Source organism: Lates calcarifer, linkage group LG5, assembly GCF_001640805.2.
Source record: "Lates calcarifer isolate ASB-BC8 linkage group LG5, TLL_Latcal_v3, whole genome shotgun sequence".
NCBI lineage: Eukaryota > Metazoa > Chordata > Actinopteri > Centropomidae > Lates > Lates calcarifer.
The window spans coordinates 14,955,791-14,979,044 of record NC_066837.1 but is presented as its reverse complement, the minus strand read 5'-3'; the positions used below and the strand labels follow the sequence as shown (position 1 = coordinate 14,979,044).

Genomic DNA, 23,254 nt, shown 5'->3' with positions numbered 1-23,254 from the left:
GCTAAGTGTAGATGCTCTAACTTAAAAGCTGCAGCCTGAGCCAGAGACGCAGCAGCAGGTTGAACTGTTCACCGATTGAAACAAGTGTGTGAGGAGGAGGAGGAAGAGGAATGCTCACGATTTACGGATACTTTAACCCCGGGACAGCAGCCAGTAGCCAACTGATTCACTCTGTTATTTATTGCTGGGGAAGCTTTAAATCATAACCAGCTCTAACAAAACGGCTCCCGGTGGCACTGAGAAATGACACCTGTGACCTTGTCTCACCGCCTTAACGGCACCTGAGTCCATTATGTCTGACAGGAACAAGAGGGACACAGACAGTGCTAGACTGTGCTGACTCCACACCTAAATGCAGAGGTAACCTGCAAACAGACATGCAGCTGGATGTTTTCCCACAGTGTCTAACAGTGCTGCCTGCAGGTGTCCACATCAGCGTCTACCAGCTAGGTTAATTACCCCACCGCCCCCCAGGAGAGTGAGTCAGGCATTACAAACTTATGCTGTGCAGATAAACACTGTTCAAACCCACACAGCTTTCTTTTGAATTCTAGTGGAGATCCAAAGTTTTCAAAGATGCCAAAACTGTCTGATTTTTAGGGAAATGTGTAAATGATGCTGGAGTCTCTGGTTTCAATATGTCACTGAGTATAAACATCATACAGCTTCAATGAAGAGCTGGAGGAAAATGATACAGAATATATAGTTATGTGATACTGTCAGACAGTGTGGAATAAGATGATTAGATTTTTTTTACCTTAAAACTTAAGAACACTGATTACATGACAACCAGGCAAACTCTATCTGCTGATGAAGGTTTTGTGAAATTATCAAAATGTGTCTTTGTACCGATGTGGTGAGTTTGTTTTGTCAACTGTCATTAATATTGTTCAGTCCAGCCAGAACAGTCAGACATCTTGTTGTCTTGAGATGATTTACTGTGCATGTTGGGCTGACTTAGAATTGTTATGTAGTTTTAAGGATAGTAATAGAATGATATATTGATCAAAACATTCCTACAATATATTTTCTTTTCAGCCCTGTGACGGATTGGTGATCTGTCCAAGGTGTGCCCCGCCTCTCGCCCAGTGTTGACTGGGATTGGCTCCAGCTCCCCCCTGCAACCCTCAAGAATAAGCGGTATAGATAATGAATGAATTCATTTTTGTTTGTTTTGTTTTTTTGCAGCGTAATTAATTAAATTTGGTACAGAACTTCTCAAAGTTCATGAAAGTTTACATTGTGCTGATTCACTTTATCACAAAATTAGATTGTCCTATAGGGAGCAGTCAAACACTAATTAACCAACCCATATCAGATTCTTTCAGGCGTTGTTATGTTCCACAGCACAGCCATAATCTACAGATTCTAGTCCTGCAATATACAAATGTCCTCCATGACAGTAAAAGCTTCAGTACAGGAAATCAGGTCCTGCACACTGTGAAGACTTCCTGCACATGTTCTCAAAATGTCCATCAGGACTATTTGTAACACCTGCACAATTCTGTCATAATCCCTATGGGACAGAAAAATATTCCTGTGGGACATTTTTTAAGGGAATAAAAAATCAAGGAGCTGACAAATCAAGTGAAAAAAACAAAACAATCAGAAGCTAATTTCTTCTGGCACATGAGGTTTAACACCAGCTCGGTTTAATGGGGACAGGAAAATGTGTGTACATACAGTAAATCATGACTTTTCATGATTCATTGCAGGATTACAAGATAACTGTATTAAACTGATTTCATTTCTATTTGTTATCGAAGAGCAGCACTTCATTTTAAAAAATGTACCGTAAATTGCAAAAACATTTAGCTGCTCTACTCCCTTGGGGTTTATTGTCTCACTGGCAAAAACATTTCACAACATTCATTTTTCATCAGTTTTTTTTTTTTTTTTTTTTTTCCATCTCGCTGCTCCAATTTTACCATTTTGCTTGGAAATCATACAGCTGCTCCCTTCAGTGCATCGTAATGAGGTCTGAGTCAGCAGGGTGTATTCTGCTTTGGCGTGCTGGAGCACAGTGAGGAACATTTGTGTCACACAGCTGGCATTTCATCCCAGCTCCCAGGCTTGTACAGGGGAAAATAAGCTGTCGTCCTTCCATCAATATATGAGAAACTGTCCCACCCCACCCCACTCCCCCACCCGTCCTGCCTTTCCTCAAAAATGAAAAAGCACAAGAGAAGGAGCAGCTGACCTTGATTTATTGTGGGCCTGTTCACTGTTGACTCACAAAAGCAGAAAACATTGTTTGCCTCCTTTAAATGAGACCCACTGATTGATTATAAGGTAACAGAGAAAATAAGATGGAACAAGGCAGATGTTAGGAAAACTGACAGAGAAAAAAGTCATAGAAACTGTACAAGGCTGCCGCCTACTGGATCTGTGGTGGAAGCACAATGATTAATGAGAGAATTTACAGTTATGCTGTGGTGTAATCTTGTTTTTTTGTTTGTCCTTATCTCTGTGTAATGGCCGCCATTTTAGCCTTGTCACTCTTTCATATGATTATAAACATTGTGTTTACAGATCTGACAACAAGTGATGAGCGAGAAAACATCAGCCAGATCGTCAAGTTCACTACCACACTGTGAGTCTGTCTCTGCAGTTTTCACTTAACACCCACAACTATAAAATAAACTTGTGTGTATCATAAATATTAGCCACAAGAAGCTGTGTTTAGGACCAGGACCTGCAACGACGGATGAATAAAGATAGAGAGAATTATTTTTTAGAGAAACTATAAAGCAGGATTTTATTCCAGATTTGAAAGCAGAATGGTTATGATTTACAAAGCAAGGTTCTCTGGAGCCAGTAAAGCAAGAAAAAAAGCAACAGGTACAAATTCTGTTTAATGTGTGTTAAGATTTTAGAGTTTGTACTGTGTGCTGTGTGTTTTGTATAAGCTGTAACCTGCAGCCTTGTAAAAGGGGGTAAACAAGGTTCAATGAACAACTCCTGTCTCACACAGACAGTAAATCTCAGCAGGCTCAACAGGTGCCATCTAGCCACTGCTACTGTTTGGTCTACTTGGCTGATAACTGAACATAAGAGAAGTCAGGGGTCCAAACTATTGTTATTATTTTCTTTATCTATAAATCAGAAACAGTGCCATATGCAATGGAACAAATATATTAGTAACTGAGTTTTCCAAACTGCCCTGAGAAACTGCCACTGGAAGTTAATACAGTTATATCATTTATCTGTAGTCTCACTGCTGCAGCCTGAGGACGTTAACAAGCTACACTCAGAGTAAACACACCATGGGATCATACATAAAGTCAGAAAACAGTGCACATGAGGTTGTCTAGACTACAGAAAATATCACTTGCATTATTTGCTGAGTTGGACTCCATAAAATATCTAGTAAATGTCTGAACTGTTATTAACGACACGCTTTCTCGGTTTATTGCAGTTGTTTGCTGTACAGGAGCACAGGGACAGGGCTCTTATACTGTGTGCATAAAGCAACATATCTCCACAACAAACACAGCTGCTTGCACACTCTGTACACTGTACACAACACAATACCTCAAGGCTCATTTTATGTACTGCTCTGGAACAGCTTTTCTAAAGAGAAAAGGAAGAGACATTCAAACATCTTCGGTTGTTTTAGCTTCACAATCCTTTCATTTTATTTCAAGAGGAAGGATTCTGTCCATGTAAATCTACGTGGTGTTCTGACAGTGTCTGTCAACTGTGAGAGAGTATGTTGAAGGAAATGTAACACTGGTTTTCGGTCAGCATCTCACAGAATCCCACAATAGAAAAATATTTTGGCCATATTCTCAGATTAGTTCAATTGAATCTTCATTCTCCCACCTGTGAAATTTGCATGGCAAAAACACATCAAAACAAACTCAACCCAACAGTAAACCAAACAAAAAATGATTAATTAAAAAAATTATAAAAACAAAGAAGAAAGAAAGCCAATACGTAAAGCAAATTAATACAGGTTAATCCAATAAATTTGTATCTTGTCTTTTACTCGTATTTATGTCTTTTTCTATCTTTTCAATCACTTACGCTGCTGCAATAATGTAAATTTCCCCATTGTGGGACTAATAAAGGATTATCTTATCTTAAATACTAACAAATTTTGTCAGAAAATAAGACTAAGCTTGTTTTTCACCACAGATTGGTTCTTTATTTTGCTACTCTGCTGTCCTCAGTGTTGAAACTTAATTAAGACTTATTGATCACAAATTATCTCTCATTTCTCACAAATCACTCAGCTGTGCTTTAGCGACTCCTCATTGGTTGGTGACTGTTGCTATGACATCGCTCCTGCAGACGCTTCAGAGTGAAGCATTGTGGGATACATACAACGACTATGTTGAAGATGCTTTGAACGGAAAAGATCGATTTAAAGTTGAAGTCGTTCATCAAATGTCGCCAAGATGAAGGTTAGTCAGCGAAAGAATGGAAAAAATAGCATTATGTCTGGTTCTGTTAAGTCGACGTTGAGTTTGATGCACTAACGGGCTACAGATAATTAGCTTGCTACATGCTAACGGCAGCGTTGATTAGCTAGGCAGCACCTGGAAACCAAGCTAATGTACTGGTAACGTTTAACATTGGGTAACGTTAGTTAGCTAAACCAGATATTTTATTAGCTACAGCGTTAACCAGAGTTAACTAACGACCTGCACTTCTCGGTATATTATCGGACACAGTTTTACCAAATGTCAGGAGAAGCTATCTAATACGACCATGCATTTATTAAAGAGAACAGGAAAGCGTACTGTTTGGCTAGAAAATGGGCAGAATAATCATAGCCTGCATTATTTACACAACTAAGACAGTGTTAGCTGTGGCAGCTTTCTGCTATTTGTCCATGTAACATTTTAAACAGCTCATATTGTGGCATTTTTAGTCAAGTCTCAAGGCATTTAACTAATTTCAGCTTCATAAATGACCTAAAATTAAAGCGAAGACACTGGTTTAGGCTACGTGAATAAAAGTATATTCGTCACTGCGTATTATATTGGAAATAGCCTGCATATTTAGATCAGTTTAATTCGACACCTGTTGAAGAAAATACATATTGTTTTGTGAGCTGTATAACTTCCACCATCTGTAATTGTTACATAAAAGAATTATGCCTTTTAACAGAACCAATTTGTGCATGATTATTTAATTTATGAACTTGTCAATTTTGAAAGGTCTTTGATTAAAACCAAACTTGAATTACCTTTGAGCTCTGAGAAGTTTGGATACAAAGAGTGGTCAAATTTGATGAAAGAGAGATCTGACTTTAACTCCCTAGTATGGATTGAACTTCAACTAATGCTTGCTCCTGAATTTCCTATAATGCATCTTTACACTATCTTATTAGATTGTCCTTCCTTGTTATATTTCTGTCTGTTCAAAATTCTCCATGTCAAAATCAAGATCAGTCAAATGGTATGACTGGAGTAAATTCATTAAAAACAGGGACAAAATTAGCATCAAAATAAACATAAAAAAGGAAATAGGAATTAATAACAATTAGCCCAAGATGATTTCTGGTAAAACAAGTTATGTATTTACTCACACCAGTTCTTTAATTTCCCACATTTTATGAAAGGAGACTGTTTTTGAGTTTGGAACTTATGTTATTTGCATTCCCTCTGAGAATATGAATGCTGCTTTAATTTCACTTTTTCCAAATAGAAGTCACTTAAGATGTAATCTTTGTGTTTACAGAATGTTTTCATTCTTGCTGACAAAGCCTGGACTGGTTCTAACCTACTGTATAAGTGGCAGAAAACCCTTGGTAACTATATTGCTGTTGCAGGGTGAGTAAACTATTGTGGTAGAGAATGTATCTATACAAAAATGTGTAGTAATCTACTTCCTTTTATAGAGGAAGCTAAAATATGCATTATATTTTTAATACAGACAAGACAGCTCAGTGAAAATATTTGATCGACATGGACACAAGTGGACTGAGCTCAGCCTTCCAGGGTAAGTGTGTTTTGTTCTGATTTAATCTTATCAAAAAGGTTTACATGATTACCTCCCACTGTGTTTTACAGCAAGTTCCTTTCCACTTTTTCCTCTGTCTCCTGCTTCTCCTAGGCGCTGTGTGGGGATGGACTGGGATAAGGATGGAGACATTTTGGCTGTGATAGCTGCAAAGTCCAGCTCCATCTACCTCTGGGACGCCAGTGTCAATAAAACATCCCAGATAGACAGCGGCATGAGGTATGATGAGCAAGCATCACATATCCAAAGGCATTTGGGAAAATCCCAGATTCTGATTACAGTTACACTCTTTCAGACTGAGTATCTAATGTCAGTCTTAGTGCATTCATAATTCCAGCCCATGAGGCTCAAACAGAGCAACAATATGTGTTTTGTTTAGATGATCTTAGCAGTGAATTTTTTGCTAATTTCTAATACTGGGGGCCTCCCGCTGCCATTTCTTGCAACAGAGATCAAATGTCCTTCATCCTGTGGTCGAAGACTGGCCCGCTGTTGGCAGTCGGGACAGTCAAAGGAAACCTATTAATCTACAATCAGCAGACTTCACGCAAGATCCCTGTACTGGGTAATATACACACACAACACAGCTGTACAGAGACTTGTTTATGGTTTTGGTTGTGTCTAGTCACTTCTGTTGTGTTGATTGTCTGTCCCTCTCTCTCACTACCTCCCAGGTAAACACACCAAAAAGATCACCTGCGGATGCTGGAGTACTCAGAATCTACTAGCTCTGGGAAGTGACGACAACACACTGAGCATCAGCAATCATGAGGGGGACACCGTCAGACAGGTAGTAACATATGAGAGCATAAATACACAGACAACACATTACCCTGATTACTAAGGTAATGCCAAAATCACTGTTGATATCAGAACACACAGTATCGCAAAGCAGTGAAGGAAGAATAAGTGAAGGAAAAAAGGAATCTTTGTGTTCTCTTGCTAGACAACGCTTCGTGGTGAGCCTGCTGAAATTTACTTTTCGGTGATGAAGACAGATGAAAGGTCTGCTCAAGGAGAGAGCACTGTAAGTGTTTTTTTATGTGTACATCGCACAACATCACACAACATTTATTACACTCCACTGTTTCCATTACCTCTCTGAGAAACCAAAGGGAAAAAAGTTAAAAATTAAGAGAGTTAAAAAATATATCTATATTTTATTTATGCCATTTCCCTAAATTATGTGCACCTGTTTCAGCTCAGTGTGAGAGTCCCTACTGCGTTTTGCTGTCATTTATGTTCACTTTTCTCTTCTCCCCCCTGCTTTCTGTTTTACTGTGTGTGTGTGTGTGTGTGTGTGTGTGTGTGTGTGTGTGTGTGTGTGTGTTAGCTCCCTCACACACGCAGAGCACCGCAGAGGAGAGATGCATTGTCTCATTTTAAGAGCAATAAAATCTTTTCAACCAGTGTTATAAATCCTGCAAAAATCAAAAATGGACAGACGTCCAGACCAAATGTCTGAAAGTCAGGGCAAAATATCATGGTTTTTTTAAGCGCTTGCCTTCTGGCAATAGTGGTGAGGAGTCTAGCAGCAGTAGTTCTGACTCCTGCTGTTATAGGTTCACTCTCCAACAAGCATAGGAAGACAGGCTTTGGCCCATCTTGGCTATCAGAAAGGAAATACTTCTCTTGACTCTACAGGATCAATATTGGTAATGTTAGGTGCACAAGTAAATAAAAGTTTACACTTTACTCAACTCCATACATCTTGTAACACTCAGTCCAGAATCAATTTGTTGTTCAAAACTCAGTTATCTCCTTTCAAATGTTTAACTTCCTACGACTATTGACCTTTCAGGTGAGTGTGTCTGTGGATAAGAAGATACTGATGCTTTTCAATGTCAACGACCCTGAAAACCGGATAGAACTGACCTTCCAGCGTCGCTATGGAAACATTGTGTCCTATCGCTGGTATTTGCACATCCAGGCACACCACCACGCACGGGTATCGAATTATGGCCGTGAGATGCTGGTATTAAAATTAGTTCTCTCTCCCTGCCTATCCCTCCAGGTATGGTGATGGGTATATACTCATCGGCTTCTCCCATGGATACTTTGTGGTTATTTCCACTCACATCAGGGAGATTGGGGAGGAGCTCTACCAGGCTCACAACCATAAAGACAGTCTTAACAGTGTGGCCATCTCACCAGCATTGAACAAGGCTGCCTCCTGCGGAGACAACAGGTACACATAAGCTGTCAAAGACAGCACCTTCATTCTGTTTATTTGTTAGCATGAAATACTAAAGTCATGGGTTTCTTGTTGCAGTATAAAGATCCATGAGCTGTCTGAGCTCAAAGATATCAGCAACGTAGTTCGGTTGGATGATGAGACTAAAGGTGAGAGACAGTCATCTTTTCCAGCCAAACTGTCAAAGGGCCATCTTAAACAGATCATCAACTTCTCCCTCACCTCCCACTCTCTCTCTTCCTCCAGGTCTGGACCAGCTGAGCTGGACAGATGATGGCCAGCTGTTAGCTGTCTCCACTCAGAAAGGGACTCTCCATGTCTTCCTGACCAAGCTGCCCATCCTGGGTGACAGCTTTGGTACCCGACTGGCCTACCTCACCTCCCTGCTGGAGGTCACTGTCTCCAACCAGGTGGAAGGGGTGAGGACACGCACACACTCATAATAAATCTTAAACTAATTCTTGTAGAGAGGGAATGAATGAATACAGAATGATAACAAGAAAACAACAAAGAATATGCAAATCTCTGCCAAGGCTGCACAGCCTGAATTAAGTAATAAGTTAATTTCAAAAATAGCTAAAGAGGTTTTAGAAGTTTACGTTTTCTGCATTTACAGACAATCAAGCTGGTTTGTTGATAATATGGAGAACACCCACATCTCGTAGTGTTGAATATCAACGGACAGATATATGTACAAATTTTGTGAAAACTGGATAACATTTGATGTAGTGGTTGAAGAGTGTTTTGCATGAATCACTGATAAGACATGAATGAAAATGTTAAGTGCTTTACAAATGTCTACATACTGACCCTAAGGTAGTAAGCTTCCCTGACCCACGACTTAACTAGACTTAACAAATTTCATTGAAATCTGTCCAGCAGTTTTTGAGATAACTAATAGCTAACAAACATAATAAACTCTTTGGAAGAAATAATACATATAAAATCATCTCCAAGGTTATTGGAGCCATAAGTAGGAGTGTTCATGTTCTAACAATATTTCTGTGACCCAGAAACATTAATGTAAGAGAAAAGTATCTTGACAAGCATAAATGAGCTCAGGGCCTAGGCTGATTGGAGGAAAGATTAATAAGAAATGAGAGTAATTAAAACAATGAGATACAGCATATAGGACTGTGCTACTTGTGTTTCTACGCTGCTGGGAGTTAATACTGCTGACTAGATTCAATATTAAATCTCTCTCTGATGTGCTGTTTCAGGAGACCCCTGTGGCCATAGAAGTGGATGTGGAGCCCACTTTTATTGCAGTGGGACCGTACCATGTGGCTGTGGGAATGAACAACAGAGCCTGGTTCTACGCATTAGTGGACCATGAACCTGGTGTGTGTGTTTGAAATAATATGTTGGAATTAATTTAGACATGTAAATGTCTGCACACAGGTTTTACCAAACTATTTTTGTGTATCACTCAGGTTTTAACAAGCTAAAGGACATTGAGTATTTGGGGACAATAGCCAGCATGTGCCTTAACTCGGACTATGCAGCAGCGCTCTTTGAGGGAAAAGTGCAGCTGCACATGGTGAGTCATCTAGTGGCAGTACTTTGATTTTCTTTTTATTGACCAATAAGTGATCAATAAGCAGGCTTCACTCGTTATTGTTATCGTTTTGCATGGATGTACTACAAGTCCGTGTGTGTGTTTTAGATCGAAGGCAAAGACCATGAGGAGAAGAAACAGATGAAGCTGTTTCCAGATGATGACAGAAAAGGTCGGATCCTTTGCCACGCCCTCACCGCTGACTTCCTGTACTACGGCACTGATGTAAGACCCAGCACAACCTCCCCTCAGTCAGCCCGCTTTTCTTACATAGTGAAGCTGCTCTGCAGACCATGACTGGAAGACAAGAATTGTCTCTTTTCTTATGGATGTTATCATCTCACTCTCTCTCTGTCTCTTTCTCAGTCAGGTAATGTGGTGTGTGTCTTAGTCGAGGACTGGGAGACTGTGAGCAGCTACAGCCACTCAGTTGGTGTGAGGAGAGTGTTTCCTGACCTGAATGGCACACGGCTGGTCTTCATTGATGACAAAAACGGTGGCTTCCTGCTCTCCCCCGCAAATGTCAGTACATGTGGTTACTTGGTACTACTGTGAACACATGCAGCTGAATCAATAAATCATTAATAGAATTTGCTTGTACAAACAAGTTAAAACAATAAATATCATAGTATGTCAAGCTGTTAAGTGGTAAGGGTTAGTGTCTTGGGTAAAAGATTGTGTCAGGTCCAAATTTGTCTCTGTAGAAGGTGTTTAGGAGCATGTTTCAGGCCATTTGGAGTGGATTGGAAACAGTTTATAAAGTTTTTTGGAAAGTTGACCTAACCTGCTAGGTTAAGGGAAATTACTTTATACTGAATATGGAGTAACATAATTAATTTGGATTAATGAAAGGAAGTGAGAAACAAAACTTAGGTAATGTCAAAGTGTTGCCATATGAAGGCCAAAGTTGCCCAATCTATGCAAGTGTTATCAGCTCTTGATTAATTTGACCATGTGAACATTTTACATGATGGCTGCAGCCTGGATTTAAGTGTCACATCTTCTCCAAGTAAATTAGACTGATCTCCAGATTAGACCAACTTGATGATACAGTGCAAGATGTGAAGACAACTAATCTTTTTCTTTTTTTGGGGTGTGTGTGTGTGTGTCTCCATTCAATCCAGACCATAAACTCCTGCTTTGAGCTCCCCAACTTCTCTCCCACCATCACAGGAGTGCTGTGGGACAACTGGCATGCTGACAGAGGAGTGTTTGTGGCATATGACAATGACAAGGTCTACACCTACGCCCTGCATAAAACCACCATATATGGTAGGGGGATGCCACAGCATAACACACAAACATACACTTACACTTACACTCATATGTATATTAAACAGTGAGCACTGGTCCCCCAGATTTTTCCACCATCCCTTCTAGAAGATCTTTCAACGAGTGCAACTTCATACATTTTAAATGTACATCAATAAAAATCTAGCATTACAGAGGAGTGAAATAAAAAAGGTTCTGGTCGCCTTAAAGTACTCCTGTTGTCACAATACTGTGATGTAAAAGTGGGAGAGAGACAACAGGGATGATTTTTGAGGCTTTATTTATTTCTCTCTCACTCTGTCTGCACAGGCCCCCGAGTGGTGTTGGTCGGGAACACCGCGCTCCTCTTTTCCCAGAAGCCTTTGCTTTTGTACAATGGGGAACTGACTTGTCAGACGGCAAGTGGCAAGACCAGTGAAGTGGCTCTGAGCACACACTCTTTTCTGAAGCACCCAACCGGCACAGCAACAGATTCACCACCGGAGTTCAGCAAGCAGCTCGCCCAGGCACTCATGCTCAAGAGGTCAGTTCAATCTGGGACCAGTTTTATTAGATGCGGCTGTTGAAGAATTTGTGACTAAATATTTTGTGACCTAGATTGACAATAATATTGCTTGTGGTGTTTTGCAAATGAATGTTGTGTAAATGGACATTTATTTAATCAGTTCCGGTTATTGAATGATCCAAGAAAAAATACAGCTGTAATGTATTGATAAGGATGTATATGTATGTGTTTGTTTATTCCTGTCCAGGTTCCATGAAGCCCTGGACCTGTGCAAGTCTGCAGGCAGTGACGCAGACTGGGCAGAGTTGGGCAAAGCCTGTCTGGTCCACATGGAGGTCGAGCTGGCCATCCAGGTCTACCGCATGAGTGGCAATGTAGGCATGGTCCTGTCGCTGCAGAGCATCCAGGTACAAAACACACAATGGTTTATATGTCATACACTCCCAATAAAAGACTGTACTTTTGTCTATTTTGTCTTCATTTGACAACATTCCTGCTTTTCTCTTATCTCTCACTCTCTCGGTCTCCATGTCTCCCTCTGCCCAGGGTACAGAGGACATGAATTTACTGGCAGGACATTTGGCCATGTTTCTAGGTGACTACAACCTGGCTCAGGACCTCTATCTGTCCTCAAACTGCCCAATTGCTGCCCTGGAGGTGTGTTTGTGTAGATGTGTTTATGATCTCCTATTAATAGATTAAATAATTACTTGTGTATAAGATGTCAGTGAGACATCGTTTATGTAGTATTTTGTGTGTATGTGTGTTTTAGATGAGGAGAGACCTGTTGCACTGGGACAGCGCACTGATGTTGGCGAAGAGGCTATCAGAAGACCAGATTCCTTTTATATCCAAAGAATATGCTGTCCACCTGGAGTTTATGTGAGTGTATATACACAGATATACCACTCAGCAGACTCAATCTATGTTCACTGTGTCTAAACCTCTGTTTCTCTCTTTGTAGTGGAGACTATGTGAATGCATTGGCGCACTATGAAAAAGGCATGACCCACAATGATAAGGTAAGGGCAATATACTGTATCTGTCCATAGTTTTTTGCCCTTTCCACAGATTTTATGTCTAAAAATTAGAGATAAGTACCTAGATTTGTTGTATATCAGGGTTGGATCCTTTCACATTCTTTTCTCGGGATTTATACAAAGTGGCAGCAATTAAAATTAAATAATTTTCTTCCCTCTCTTGGCCTCGCATTCATCCATCTTTCCTTTGCTGTGCAGTACCAGGAGCATGACGAGGCATGTCAAGCAGGTGGAGCCAGGATGTCCATCAGGATGGGCGACATCAGAAGAGGAGCTGCCCAGGCTATTCAGCACCCAAGCAGAGTTCTCAAGAAGGAATGTGGAGCCATACTAGAGAGCATGAAAGTAAATTATATGTTTTGGTAATTACCCATATTGTAGATAATGTGTTTTATAGTTTTTCTTTCTTGTGTGGTGCTGCAAGTATCTAAACATCAAATAATGTTTTTTTTAATGTTGTTGTGTTTATTGGTATTGGTTTTATTTCTTACAGCAATTCTCTGAAGCTGCTCAGCTCTATGAGAAAGGCCAGTATTATGACAAAGCTGCATCCGTCTACATTCGTTGCAAGAACTGGTGAGGCAACACCAACACACACCAACACACAAACCTGCAAGTTTCTCTCCTCCTTTATGTCATTCCATTATTTTACTCCATACTTAGGGTGAAGGTGGGAGAACTGCTCCCACATGTCTCCTCTCCCAAGATCCACCTGCAGTATGCCAAGGCCAAAGAGGCAGATGGCAAGTAGGTTCTTCCACTGAACGCCTGTCACCATCGAAGACAATTAAATAATTGAAAGAGAAGCTGATGCAGTGTGTACTGTGTACATCAGGTATAAGGATGCAGCACGGGCCTATGAGAGTGCGAAAGACTGGGACAACGTGATCCGAGTGCTGCTGGACCACCTGAACAACCCTGAGGATGCTGTTCGCATTGTTAGGGAAACACAGAGCATCGACGGAGCAAAGATGGTTGCCAGGTAGGACAAAGAAAAGCCCAGGCTTACACACACACAACCAAAGTTTTCTAAGAGTGATGAGTTTTTTCGTCCGACTGCCTTCATCCCTTAACTCTACCCTAATAACCCTCTAACACGAACACTTAAACCTCATTTGTGTGTCCCAGGTTCTTCCTGCGGTTGAATGACTATGGCTCAGCCATCCACTTCCTGGTTTTGTCTCAGTGCAACGATGAAGCTTTTCAGCTAGCACAGCAGCATGGACAGATGGAGGTCTACGCGGACATCATCGGTCAGTGTGTGCGGGATTGTGTGTGTGTTTAGAGCATATAGATATTTTACAGTTTGATAAAAATATTCCAAATGTATTTCCATGTAATTCCAAATAAATGATCTATAAGTTGAATATTAATTGCATAACTGCCTGTGTGTGTTCATCAGGCTCAGAGGCCACGCAGGAGGATTATCAGAGCATTGCACTCTACTTTGAGGGAGAGAAGAAACACCTGCAGGCTGGCAAGTTCTTTCAGAAGTGTGGGCAGTACAGCAGAGTAAGAGCTCTCTGCTATTTATTTATTCATTTTAATTTATTTAATTATTATTACCCTAACAGTCATTTTTTATGACTTATTATTTATACCGTCCCTGACTTAGACATTGACTCTCTCTTTCTTTCCACCATCTCTTAGGCCCTGAAACACTTCCTAAAGTGTCCCAACTCAGATGACAACCTGGCAGTCGAGATGGCTATTGAAACGGTGCGTGCTACGCAAAATGCTATGCAAAATGAACAAGGCATTCAGCTAAGTGGTTTTAATGTGTGTGTCTGTCTGTGTACTCCAGGTGGGTCAGGCCAAAGACATCTCTCTGACCAATCAGCTGATAGATTACCTGATGGGGGAAAGTGACGGTATGCCCAAGGTAATCAATACACTGCAACACTGGACTCAACAACTGTGACTTTCCTCTCCCTCCCACTATATCTTCTCCTTGTCTGGTGCTTGTGAAGTGTTTGGAATACAAACTTAAACAAAACCTTTCACTTAAAAAAAATAAATAAATAAAAATAATTAGTACAATTTGAAGAGAAAGCAAAGTTAAACAGTATTTGAGTTCCTTTGAGTGTGCTAATTTCAGACACAGAACTGCAGCTTACTTGCAGAATACATCTGCAGGTCTTAAATCAGACAGTACTTAATTACATACTATGAGCACAAAGTGAATGAAAGCTGCAGCACTGTTTTACCTTGTGCATTCACATATGTAAATCTGGCTCCGACACTTTGACACTGTTGTCTAAAATGATTCTCTACTTGATTCTCTTCCCAGGATGCCAAGTACCTCTTCCGACTCTATATGGCATTGCAGCAGTACAGGGAGGCAGCTCGCACCGCCATCATCATCGCTAGAGAAGAGCAGTGTGCAGGTACAAACATATTCACACAAGAAACTCTGCACCAATAACAACATAACCTATGTGATATAAAAGTGTTTTTCTTTCATTTTTTGTCTGTTTCTCCTATAGGGAACTACCGTAATGCACATGACGTGCTGTTCAGTATGTACACGGAGCTGCAGGCCCAGAAGATTAAGATCCCTGCTGAGATGGCCACCAACCTGATGATTCTCCACTCGTACCTGCTGGTGAAGGTCAGAACAGCTGAAATCGATGACACACTTACGATATGTTAGCGCACAGTAGAAGAATTATAAACAAAAAATGTAACAAAAATGTCAGAAAATGTTATAGTAAAGGGAGGCATAAAAACGTTTTAAAAAATATCATACTGAGGCATAAAAAAGTCAGACAATTTCCAAAGAGAAGTAACAAAATGCATAAAAATGTCATAGTATAGTAAGGCATAAAAAACCTTTTAAAAATGTCATAGTATAGTGAGGCATAAAAATGTCGTGAAAATGTCAAAAAAAATGTCATAGTATATTAAGTCATAAAGAATGTCAAAAAATGTCATAGTATAATGAGGCATCAAAAAGGAAAAAAAAATGTCATGGAATATTAGAACAAAAAATGTTTTTAAAAAATGTCATGGTATAGTAAGGCATAAAAATGTCATGAAAATGTCAAAAAAAAAAGGTCATGGTACAGGAAGGCATGAAGAATGTCATAAAATGTCAGTATAGTAAGGCATCAAAAATGTAATGAAAACGTTAAAAAAAAATGTCATAGTATATTAAGTCATAAAAAATGTCCAAAAAATGTTATAGTATAGTGAGGCATTAAAAATGTCAAAAAAATGTCATGGAATAGTAAGGCATTTTAAAAAAAATGTCGTATAATAAGGCATCAAAAAAGTGGAAAAAAATGTCACAGTGTAGTGAGGTGTCAAAAAATGTCATAGTACCGTAAGGTGTCAAAAACCTTCATAGTATAGTAAGGCATCAAGAAAGTGGAAAAAAAGAAACTGAAAAAATGTCATAGTATAGTAAGACGTCAAAAAAATGAAAAAAATGTCATAGTGTAGTAAGGCATCAAAAACCATCAAAACATATTACAATGTAGTAAGGCATCAAGAAAGTGAAAAAAATGTCATTGTATAGTAAGATGTCAAAAAATGTCATTGTATAGTAAGGCATCAAAAAAGTTTTAAAAAATGCCATAGTATAGTAAGGCATGAAAAAACTGAAAAAATGTCATTGTATACTAAGGCGTCAAAAAAATGAAAAAAATGTCATTGTATAGTGAGGCGTCAAAAAATGAAAAAATATGTTACAATATAGTAAGGCGTCAAAAAATTTTTAAAAAAATGTCAGTATAGTAAGGCGTCAAAAAATGTCATATTATATAAGGCATCAAAAAAGGGAAAAAAATGTCATAGTATAGTAAGGCGTCAAAAAAGTAAAAAACAAATGTCAGTATAGTAAGGCGTCAAAAAATGTCATTATATAAGGCATCAAAAAAGTTAAAAAAAATGTCATAGTATAGTAAGGTGTCAAGAAAATGAAAAAAATGTCATTGTATAGTAAGGCGTCAAAAAAATGTCACAGTATTGTAAGACGTCAAAAACCATGAAAAAATGTCATAGTATAGTAAGGCATCAAAAAAAAAAAAAAAAGTCATAGTATAGTAAGGCGTCAAAAAAATGAAAAAAATGTCATTGTATAGTAAGGCGTCAAAAAAATGTCACAGTATAGTAAGACGTCAAAAACCATGAAAAAATGTCATAGTATAGTAAGGCATCAAAAAAGTTTTAAAAAATGCCATAGTATAGTAAGGCATGAAAAAACTGAAAAAATGTCATTGTATACTAAGGCGTCAAAAAATGTCATAGTATATAAGGCATCAAAAAAGGCGTCAAAAAAATGAAAAAAATGTCACAGTATAGTAAGGCGTCAAAACAGTAAAAAAAAAATGCCATAGTATAGTAAGGTGTCAAGAAAGTGAAAAAAATGTCATTGTATAGTGAGGCGTCAAAAAATGAAAAAAAATGTTACAATATAGTAAGGCGTCAAAAAAATTTAAAAAAAATGTCAGTATAGTAAGGCGTCAAAAAATGTCATATTATATAAGGCATCAAAAAAGGCGTCAAAAAAATGAAAAAAAATGTCATAGTATAGTAAGGCATCAAGAAAGTGAAAAAAATGTTATTGTATAGTGAGGCGTCAAAAAATGTCATAGTATAGTAAGGCGTCAAAAATGTCATATTATATAAGGCATCAAAAAAGTAAAAAAAAAAATGTCATAGTATAGTAAGGCGTCAAAAAAGTAAAAAACAAATGTCAGTATAGTAAGGCGTCAAAAAATGTCATTATATAAGGCATCAAAAAAGTTTTAAAAAATGTCATAGTATAGTAAGGTGTCAAGAAAATGAAAAAAATGTCATTGTATAGTAAGGCGTCAAAAAAATGTCACAGTATTGTAAGACGTCAAAAACCATGAAAAAATGTCATAGTATAGTAAGGCATCAAAAAAAAAAAAAAAAAGTCATAGTATAGTAAGGCGTCAAAAATGTCATATTATATAAGGCATCAAAAAAGTGAAAAAAAGTCATAGTATAGTAAGGCGTCAAAAAATGTCATTATATAAGGCATCAAAAAAGTAAAAAAAAAAAAATGTCATAGTAAGTTATCAAAAAAGTGAAAAAAATGTCATAGTATAGTAAGGTGTCAAAAAAGTAAAAAAAAAATGTCATTGTATAGTAAGGCGTCAAAAAAATGTCATATAAGGCATCAAAAAAGGCGTCAAAAAAATGTCACAGTATTGTAAGACGTCAAAAACCATGAAAAAATGTCATAGTATAGTAAGGCATCAAAAAAAAAAAAAAAAAGTCATAGTATAGTAAGGCATCAAAAAAGTGAAAAAAATGTCATAGTATAGTAAGGTGTCAAAAAAGTAAAAAACAAATGTCAGTATAGTAAGGCGTCAAAAAATGTCATTATATAAGGCATCAAAAAAGTAAAAAAAAAAAATGTCATAGTAAGTTATCAAAAAAGTGAAAAAAATGTCATAGTATAGTAAGGTGTCAAAAAAGTAAAAAAAAAATGTCATTGTATAGTAAGGCGTCAAAAAAATGTCACAGTATAGTAAGACGTCAAAAACCATGAAAAAATGTCATAGTATAGTAAGGCATCAAAAAAGTAAAAAAAAAAAAGTCATAGTATAGTAAGGCGTCAAAAATGTCATATTATATAAGGCATCAAAAAAGTAAAAAAAAAAAAAAAAAATGCCATAGTATAGTAAGGCATCAAAAAAGTGAAAAAAAGTCATAGTATAGTAAGGCGTCAAAAAATGTCATATAAGGCATCAAAAAAGGCGTCAAAAAAATGTCACAGTATAGTAAGATGTCAAAAACCATGAAAAATGTCATAGTAAGGCATCAAAAAAGTGAAAAAAATGTCATAGTATAGTAAGGTGTCAAAAAAGTAAAAAACAAATGTCAGTATAGTAAGGCGTCAAAAAATGTCATTATATAAGGCATCAAAAAAGTAAAAAAAAATGTCAGTATAGTAAGGTGTCAAGAAAATGAAAAAAATGTCATATAAGGCATCAAAAAAGTAAAAAAAAAAAATGTCATAGTAAGTTATCAAAAAAGTGAAAAAAATGTCATAGTATAGTAAGGTGTCAAAAAAGTAAAAAAAAAATGTCATTGTATAGTAAGGCGTCAAAAAAATGTCACAGTATAGTAAGACGTCAAAAACCATGAAAAAATGTCATAGTATAGTAAGGCATCAAAAAAGTAAAAAAAAAAAAGTCATAGTATAGTAAGGCGTCAAAAATGTCATATTATATAAGGCATCAAAAAAGTAAAAAAAAAAAAAAAAAAATGCCATAGTATAGTAAGGCATCAAAAAAGTGAAAAAAAGTCATAGTATAGTAAGGCGTCAAAAAATGTCATATAAGGCATCAAAAAAGGCGTCAAAAAAATGAAAAAAATGTCACAGTATAGTAAGGCGTCAAAACAGTAAAAAAAAAATGCCATAGTATAGTAAGGTGTCAAGAAAGTGAAAAAAATGTCATTGTATAGTGAGGCGTCAAAAAATGAAAAAAAATGTTACAATATAGTAAGGCGTCAAAAAAATTTAAAAAAAATGTCAGTATAGTAAGGCGTCAAAAAATGTCATATTATATAAGGCATCAAAAAAGGCGTCAAAAAAATGAAAAAAAATGTCATAGTATAGTAAGGCATCAAGAAAGTGAAAAAAAGTCATAGTATAGTAAGGCGTCAAAAAATGTCATATAAGGCATCAAAAAAGGCGTCAAAAAAATGTCACAGTATAGTAAGATGTCAAAAACCATGAAAAATGTCATAGTAAGGCATCAAAAAAGTGAAAAAAATGTCATAGTATAGTAAGGTGTCAAAAAAGTAAAAAACAAATGTCAGTATAGTAAGGCGTCAAAAAATGTCATTATATAAGGCATCAAAAAAGTAAAAAAAAATGTCAGTATAGTAAGGTGTCAAGAAAATGAAAAAAATGTCATATAAGGCATCAAAAAAGTAAAAAAAAAAAATGTCATAGTAAGTTATCAAAAAAGTGAAAAAAATGTCATAGTATAGTAAGGTGTCAAAAAAGTAAAAAAAAAATGTCATTGTATAGTAAGGCGTCAAAAAAATGTCACAGTATAGTAAGACGTCAAAAACCATGAAAAAATGTCATAGTATAGTAAGGCATCAAAAAAGTAAAAAAAAAAAGTCATAGTATAGTAAGGCGTCAAAAATGTCATATTATATAAGGCATCAAAAAAGTAAAAAAAAAAAAAAAAATGCCATAGTATAGTAAGGCATCAAAAAAGTGAAAAAAAGTCATAGTATAGTAAGGCGTCAAAAAATGTCATATAAGGCATCAAAAAAGGCGTCAAAAAAATGTCACAGTATAGTAAGATGTCAAAAACCATGAAAAATGTCATAGTATAGTAAGGCATCAAAAATGTCACATAAGGCATCAAAAAAGTAAAAAAAAAAAATGTCATAGTAAGGCATCAAAAAAGTGAAAAAAATGTCATAGTATAGTAAGGTGTCAAAAAAGTAAAAAACAAATGTCAGTATAGTAAGGCGTCAAAAAATGTCATTATATAAGGCATCAAAAAAGTTTAAAAAAATGTCATAGTATAGTAAGGTGTCAAGAAAATGAAAAAAATGTCATTGTATAGTAAGGCGTCAAAAAAATGTCACAGTATTGTAAGACGTCAAAAACCATGAAAAAATGTCATAGTATAGTAAGGCATCAAAAAAAAAAAAAAAAAGTCATAGTATAGCAAGGCGTCAAAAATGTCATATTATATAAGGCATCAAAAAAGTAAAAAAAAAAAAAAAAAATGCCATAGTATAGTAAGGCATCAAAAAAGTGAAAAAAAGTCATAGTATAGTAAGGCGTCAAAAAATGTCATATAAGGCATCAAAAAAGGCGTCAAAAAAATGTCACAGTATAGTAAGATGTCAAAAACCATGAAAAATGTCATAGTAAGGCATCAAAAAAGTGAAAAAAATGTCATAGTATAGTAAGGTGTCAAAAAAGTAAAAAACAAATGTCAGTATAGTAAGGCGTCAAAAAATGTCATTATATAAGGCATCAAAAAAGTAAAAAAAAATGTCAGTATAGTAAGGTGTCAAGAAAATGAAAAAAATGTCATATAAGGCATCAAAAAAGTAAAAAAAAAAAATGTCATAGTAAGTTATCAAAAAAGTGAAAAAAATGTCATAGTATAGTAAGGTGTCAAAAAAGTTAAAAAAAAATGTCATTGTATAGTAAGGCGTCAAAAAAATGTCACAGTATAGTAAGACGTCAAAAACCATGAAAAAATGTCATAGTATAGTAAGGCATCAAAAAAGTAAAAAAAAAAAAGTCATAGTATAGTAAGGCGTCAAAAATGTCATATTATATAAGGCATCAAAAAAGTAAAAAAAAAAAATGTCATAGTAAGGCATCAAAAAAGTGAAAAAAAATGTCACAGTATAGTAAGATGTCAAAAACCATGAAAAAATGTCAGTATAGTAAGGTGTCAAAAAATTTCACAGTATACTGAGGCATCAAGAAATTGAAAAAAGTCATAGTGTAGTAAGTATCAAAAAAGCCAAAAAAATTTCAGTGTAGTAAGGCGTCAAAACTTTTTTTAAAAAAAATCAAAAACCATCAACAAATGTCATAGTAAGGCGTCAAAAAAATGAAAAAAAAAGGCATAGGTGTTAAAAACTGTCAAAAATGTCATTGTATAGAAAAGCATCAAAACTGGTCAAAAAATGTAATAGTGTAGTAAAGCATAAAAAACTGTTTTTATGTAGATCCATGTGAAGAGAGGAGACCACCTCAAAGGGGCACGCATGCTCATTCGTGTCAGCAACAACATCAGCAAGTTTCCTGCACGTGAGTCAGAAAGATCACTTTTTCCAAACACTAATCTGTTGTGGGGTAAAAAATGTCCACTAGGAGTCTTATCAGTGTTTTTTTGTGTGTGTAGATGTTGTTCCCATTCTAACGTCAGCAGTCATCGAGTGTCACCGTGCTGGACTGAAGAACTCGGCCTTCAGTTTCGCTGCCATGCTGATGAGACCAGAGTACAGAAATGATATTGACCCAAAGTACAGGAAGAAGATTGAGGCTATGGTTCGGTGAGTAACGAATGTCCACATCTCCTGTTCACTTAAAAAAAAAAAAAAAAAAACATTGCCTCTTGCTAAACTATTTCAAGACTCCACCCTCTGCCTCTCTACTTCTTTCTCTTCATTCCACACCACAGACGTCCAGACACATCAGAGCTGGAGGAGGAAACAACTCCATGTCCCTTCTGCGGCTTCCAGCTACCACAGAATGAACTGCTGTGTATTTCCTGCAAGAACAACCTGCCCTACTGCATCGCCACGGTACAAAGACCAGATGACACAAAAAAAAATTGTTCTATGTTTATATTTTTATCAATTCATCTTTTTTTCTCTCCATTTTCCTCAGGGTCGTCATATGCTGAAAGAAGACTGGTCTGTGTGTCCTCACTGTGAATTTCCTGCTCTCTACTCACAGTTCATTCTGTAAGTGATGCACAAACATGCATACACATAAACTAGCTATATTTTTCAGGTAGTGAGGTAAACCTATAACAAAAAACATATATTTTAAAGTTTGTTTGCAGTCAGTTTTAACTCGGGTTAAAACTGTTAAGCAGGTTTCTCCTCAGGTTTTACCAAGTAGCAGCTATAGCTATTACCTGCAGTTTTTGGTTTCCGAGCAGGACATTGTATCACTGTTTTAAGGTGCCTCTACACACAATGTTATTATTACACTATTCTAACAATGCAGTTGTTGGTTGGTTTAGGCTTTAAATTAATATTCATTCTTGACATTGTGTAAATTCTGACAGTTGCTGTTTTATCATACTTGCACCTTTGAACTAGCTCGTTTTTAAATTTTTGGAGTTAGGAAGTCACTGTGCCCAGCCAAGAGATTGTTAGCACCTAACTCTTTAAAACCCAATCTTGTTGTTTTACACTTTGGTTTTTGTACATGTGTTAATTAGTGAACAGTGGAGGAGGTGGTAGGGAGATTCTGTTGCATTTGGACAGAGCCAGGCTGGTGGTTTCTCCCTGCTTACAGTGTATATGCTAAGCTAGGCTATGCTAGCATTTCCTGCTTAGCATCATGAGACATAAGAGTGGTACCAATCTTCTCTAAATCTAAGCCAGAAAGTAAATAAGTGTATCTCCCAAAATATCACACTATTCCAGCATAAGCACTGGTGAGTAGATTCACATCTACACTGAACTGTTTTTTCAGGTTGTTGGAGACAGAGACAGTGTGTCCCATGTGCTCTGAGATGCTGAGCGTCAAACAGGTGAAGAAGATCTCTGATTGTTCCAGCTACCTGCAGACTGACGAACTGGATCAATGAAGTAATAAAATTTGTGTATAAATACATTCATTATATATTTGTATGGAATTTCTGTAGCGTTTAGTTTTGTACGTTAAGTTTCAAAGATGAAATGATGCTTGATATCAACCAAAAGCCAATCAAGCAGATATAAAATGTATATTTAGAATAAATTGTATATTGTGTTTAATAAAACCTTTGTAAAAAAAAACAATTTTTAAGCTCGTGAATTTTGAAAAACCATTGTAAACTGAGTGACTGAGGATGCATTAAGCATAAATTGATATTTCAGTGGATATTTGTAGGATTAACTTTTTCACTATTAACTTAAAGTCAGTTCTGCAACTAGCTAATGATTTGCCATATTTTCTCAATTTTACTGTGACAGAAGACTAAGGAAACAAGCAAATCTTAACATTTTAGAAACTGAAAATGTGA

General features: G+C 36.7%; 1 protein-coding gene across 1 annotated transcript; it reads left to right on the top strand.

Moving 5' to 3' along the window:
- The first annotated feature begins 4,272 nt into the window (after positions 1–4,272).
- wdr19 (WD repeat domain 19) lies at positions 4,273–23,037 on the top strand. The gene is made up of 36 exons (XM_018695837.2): positions 4,273–4,409; positions 5,692–5,783; positions 5,887–5,952; positions 6,067–6,192; positions 6,423–6,538; positions 6,648–6,763; positions 6,920–7,000; positions 7,775–7,887; positions 7,988–8,161; positions 8,246–8,316; positions 8,414–8,586; positions 9,388–9,508; positions 9,601–9,707; positions 9,834–9,950; positions 10,092–10,247; positions 10,850–10,997; positions 11,307–11,520; positions 11,750–11,909; positions 12,049–12,159; positions 12,275–12,384; positions 12,467–12,524; positions 12,741–12,887; positions 13,036–13,118; positions 13,206–13,289; positions 13,378–13,524; positions 13,671–13,795; positions 13,945–14,054; positions 14,193–14,261; positions 14,347–14,424; positions 14,833–14,929; positions 15,029–15,153; positions 21,240–21,321; positions 21,416–21,566; positions 21,695–21,818; positions 21,904–21,980; positions 22,723–23,037. Exons 1-36 carry the CDS (start codon positions 4,404–4,406, stop codon positions 22,835–22,837), a joined length of 4,050 nt encoding a protein of 1,349 aa, XP_018551353.1. The 5' UTR covers positions 4,273–4,403; the 3' UTR covers positions 22,838–23,037.
- The last annotated feature ends 217 nt before the right edge of the window (positions 23,038–23,254 follow it).

Excerpts from the sequence above, each read along its gene's own strand:
- wdr19 (XM_018695837.2), top strand. Across the intron at positions 12,888-13,035 it reads CCATACTAGAGAGCATGAAA|CAATTCTCTGAAGCTGCTCA; the intron begins GTAAATTATATG and ends TATTTCTTACAG. Across the intron at positions 21,322-21,415 it reads CATCAGCAAGTTTCCTGCAC|ATGTTGTTCCCATTCTAACG; the intron begins GTGAGTCAGAAA and ends TTGTGTGTGTAG.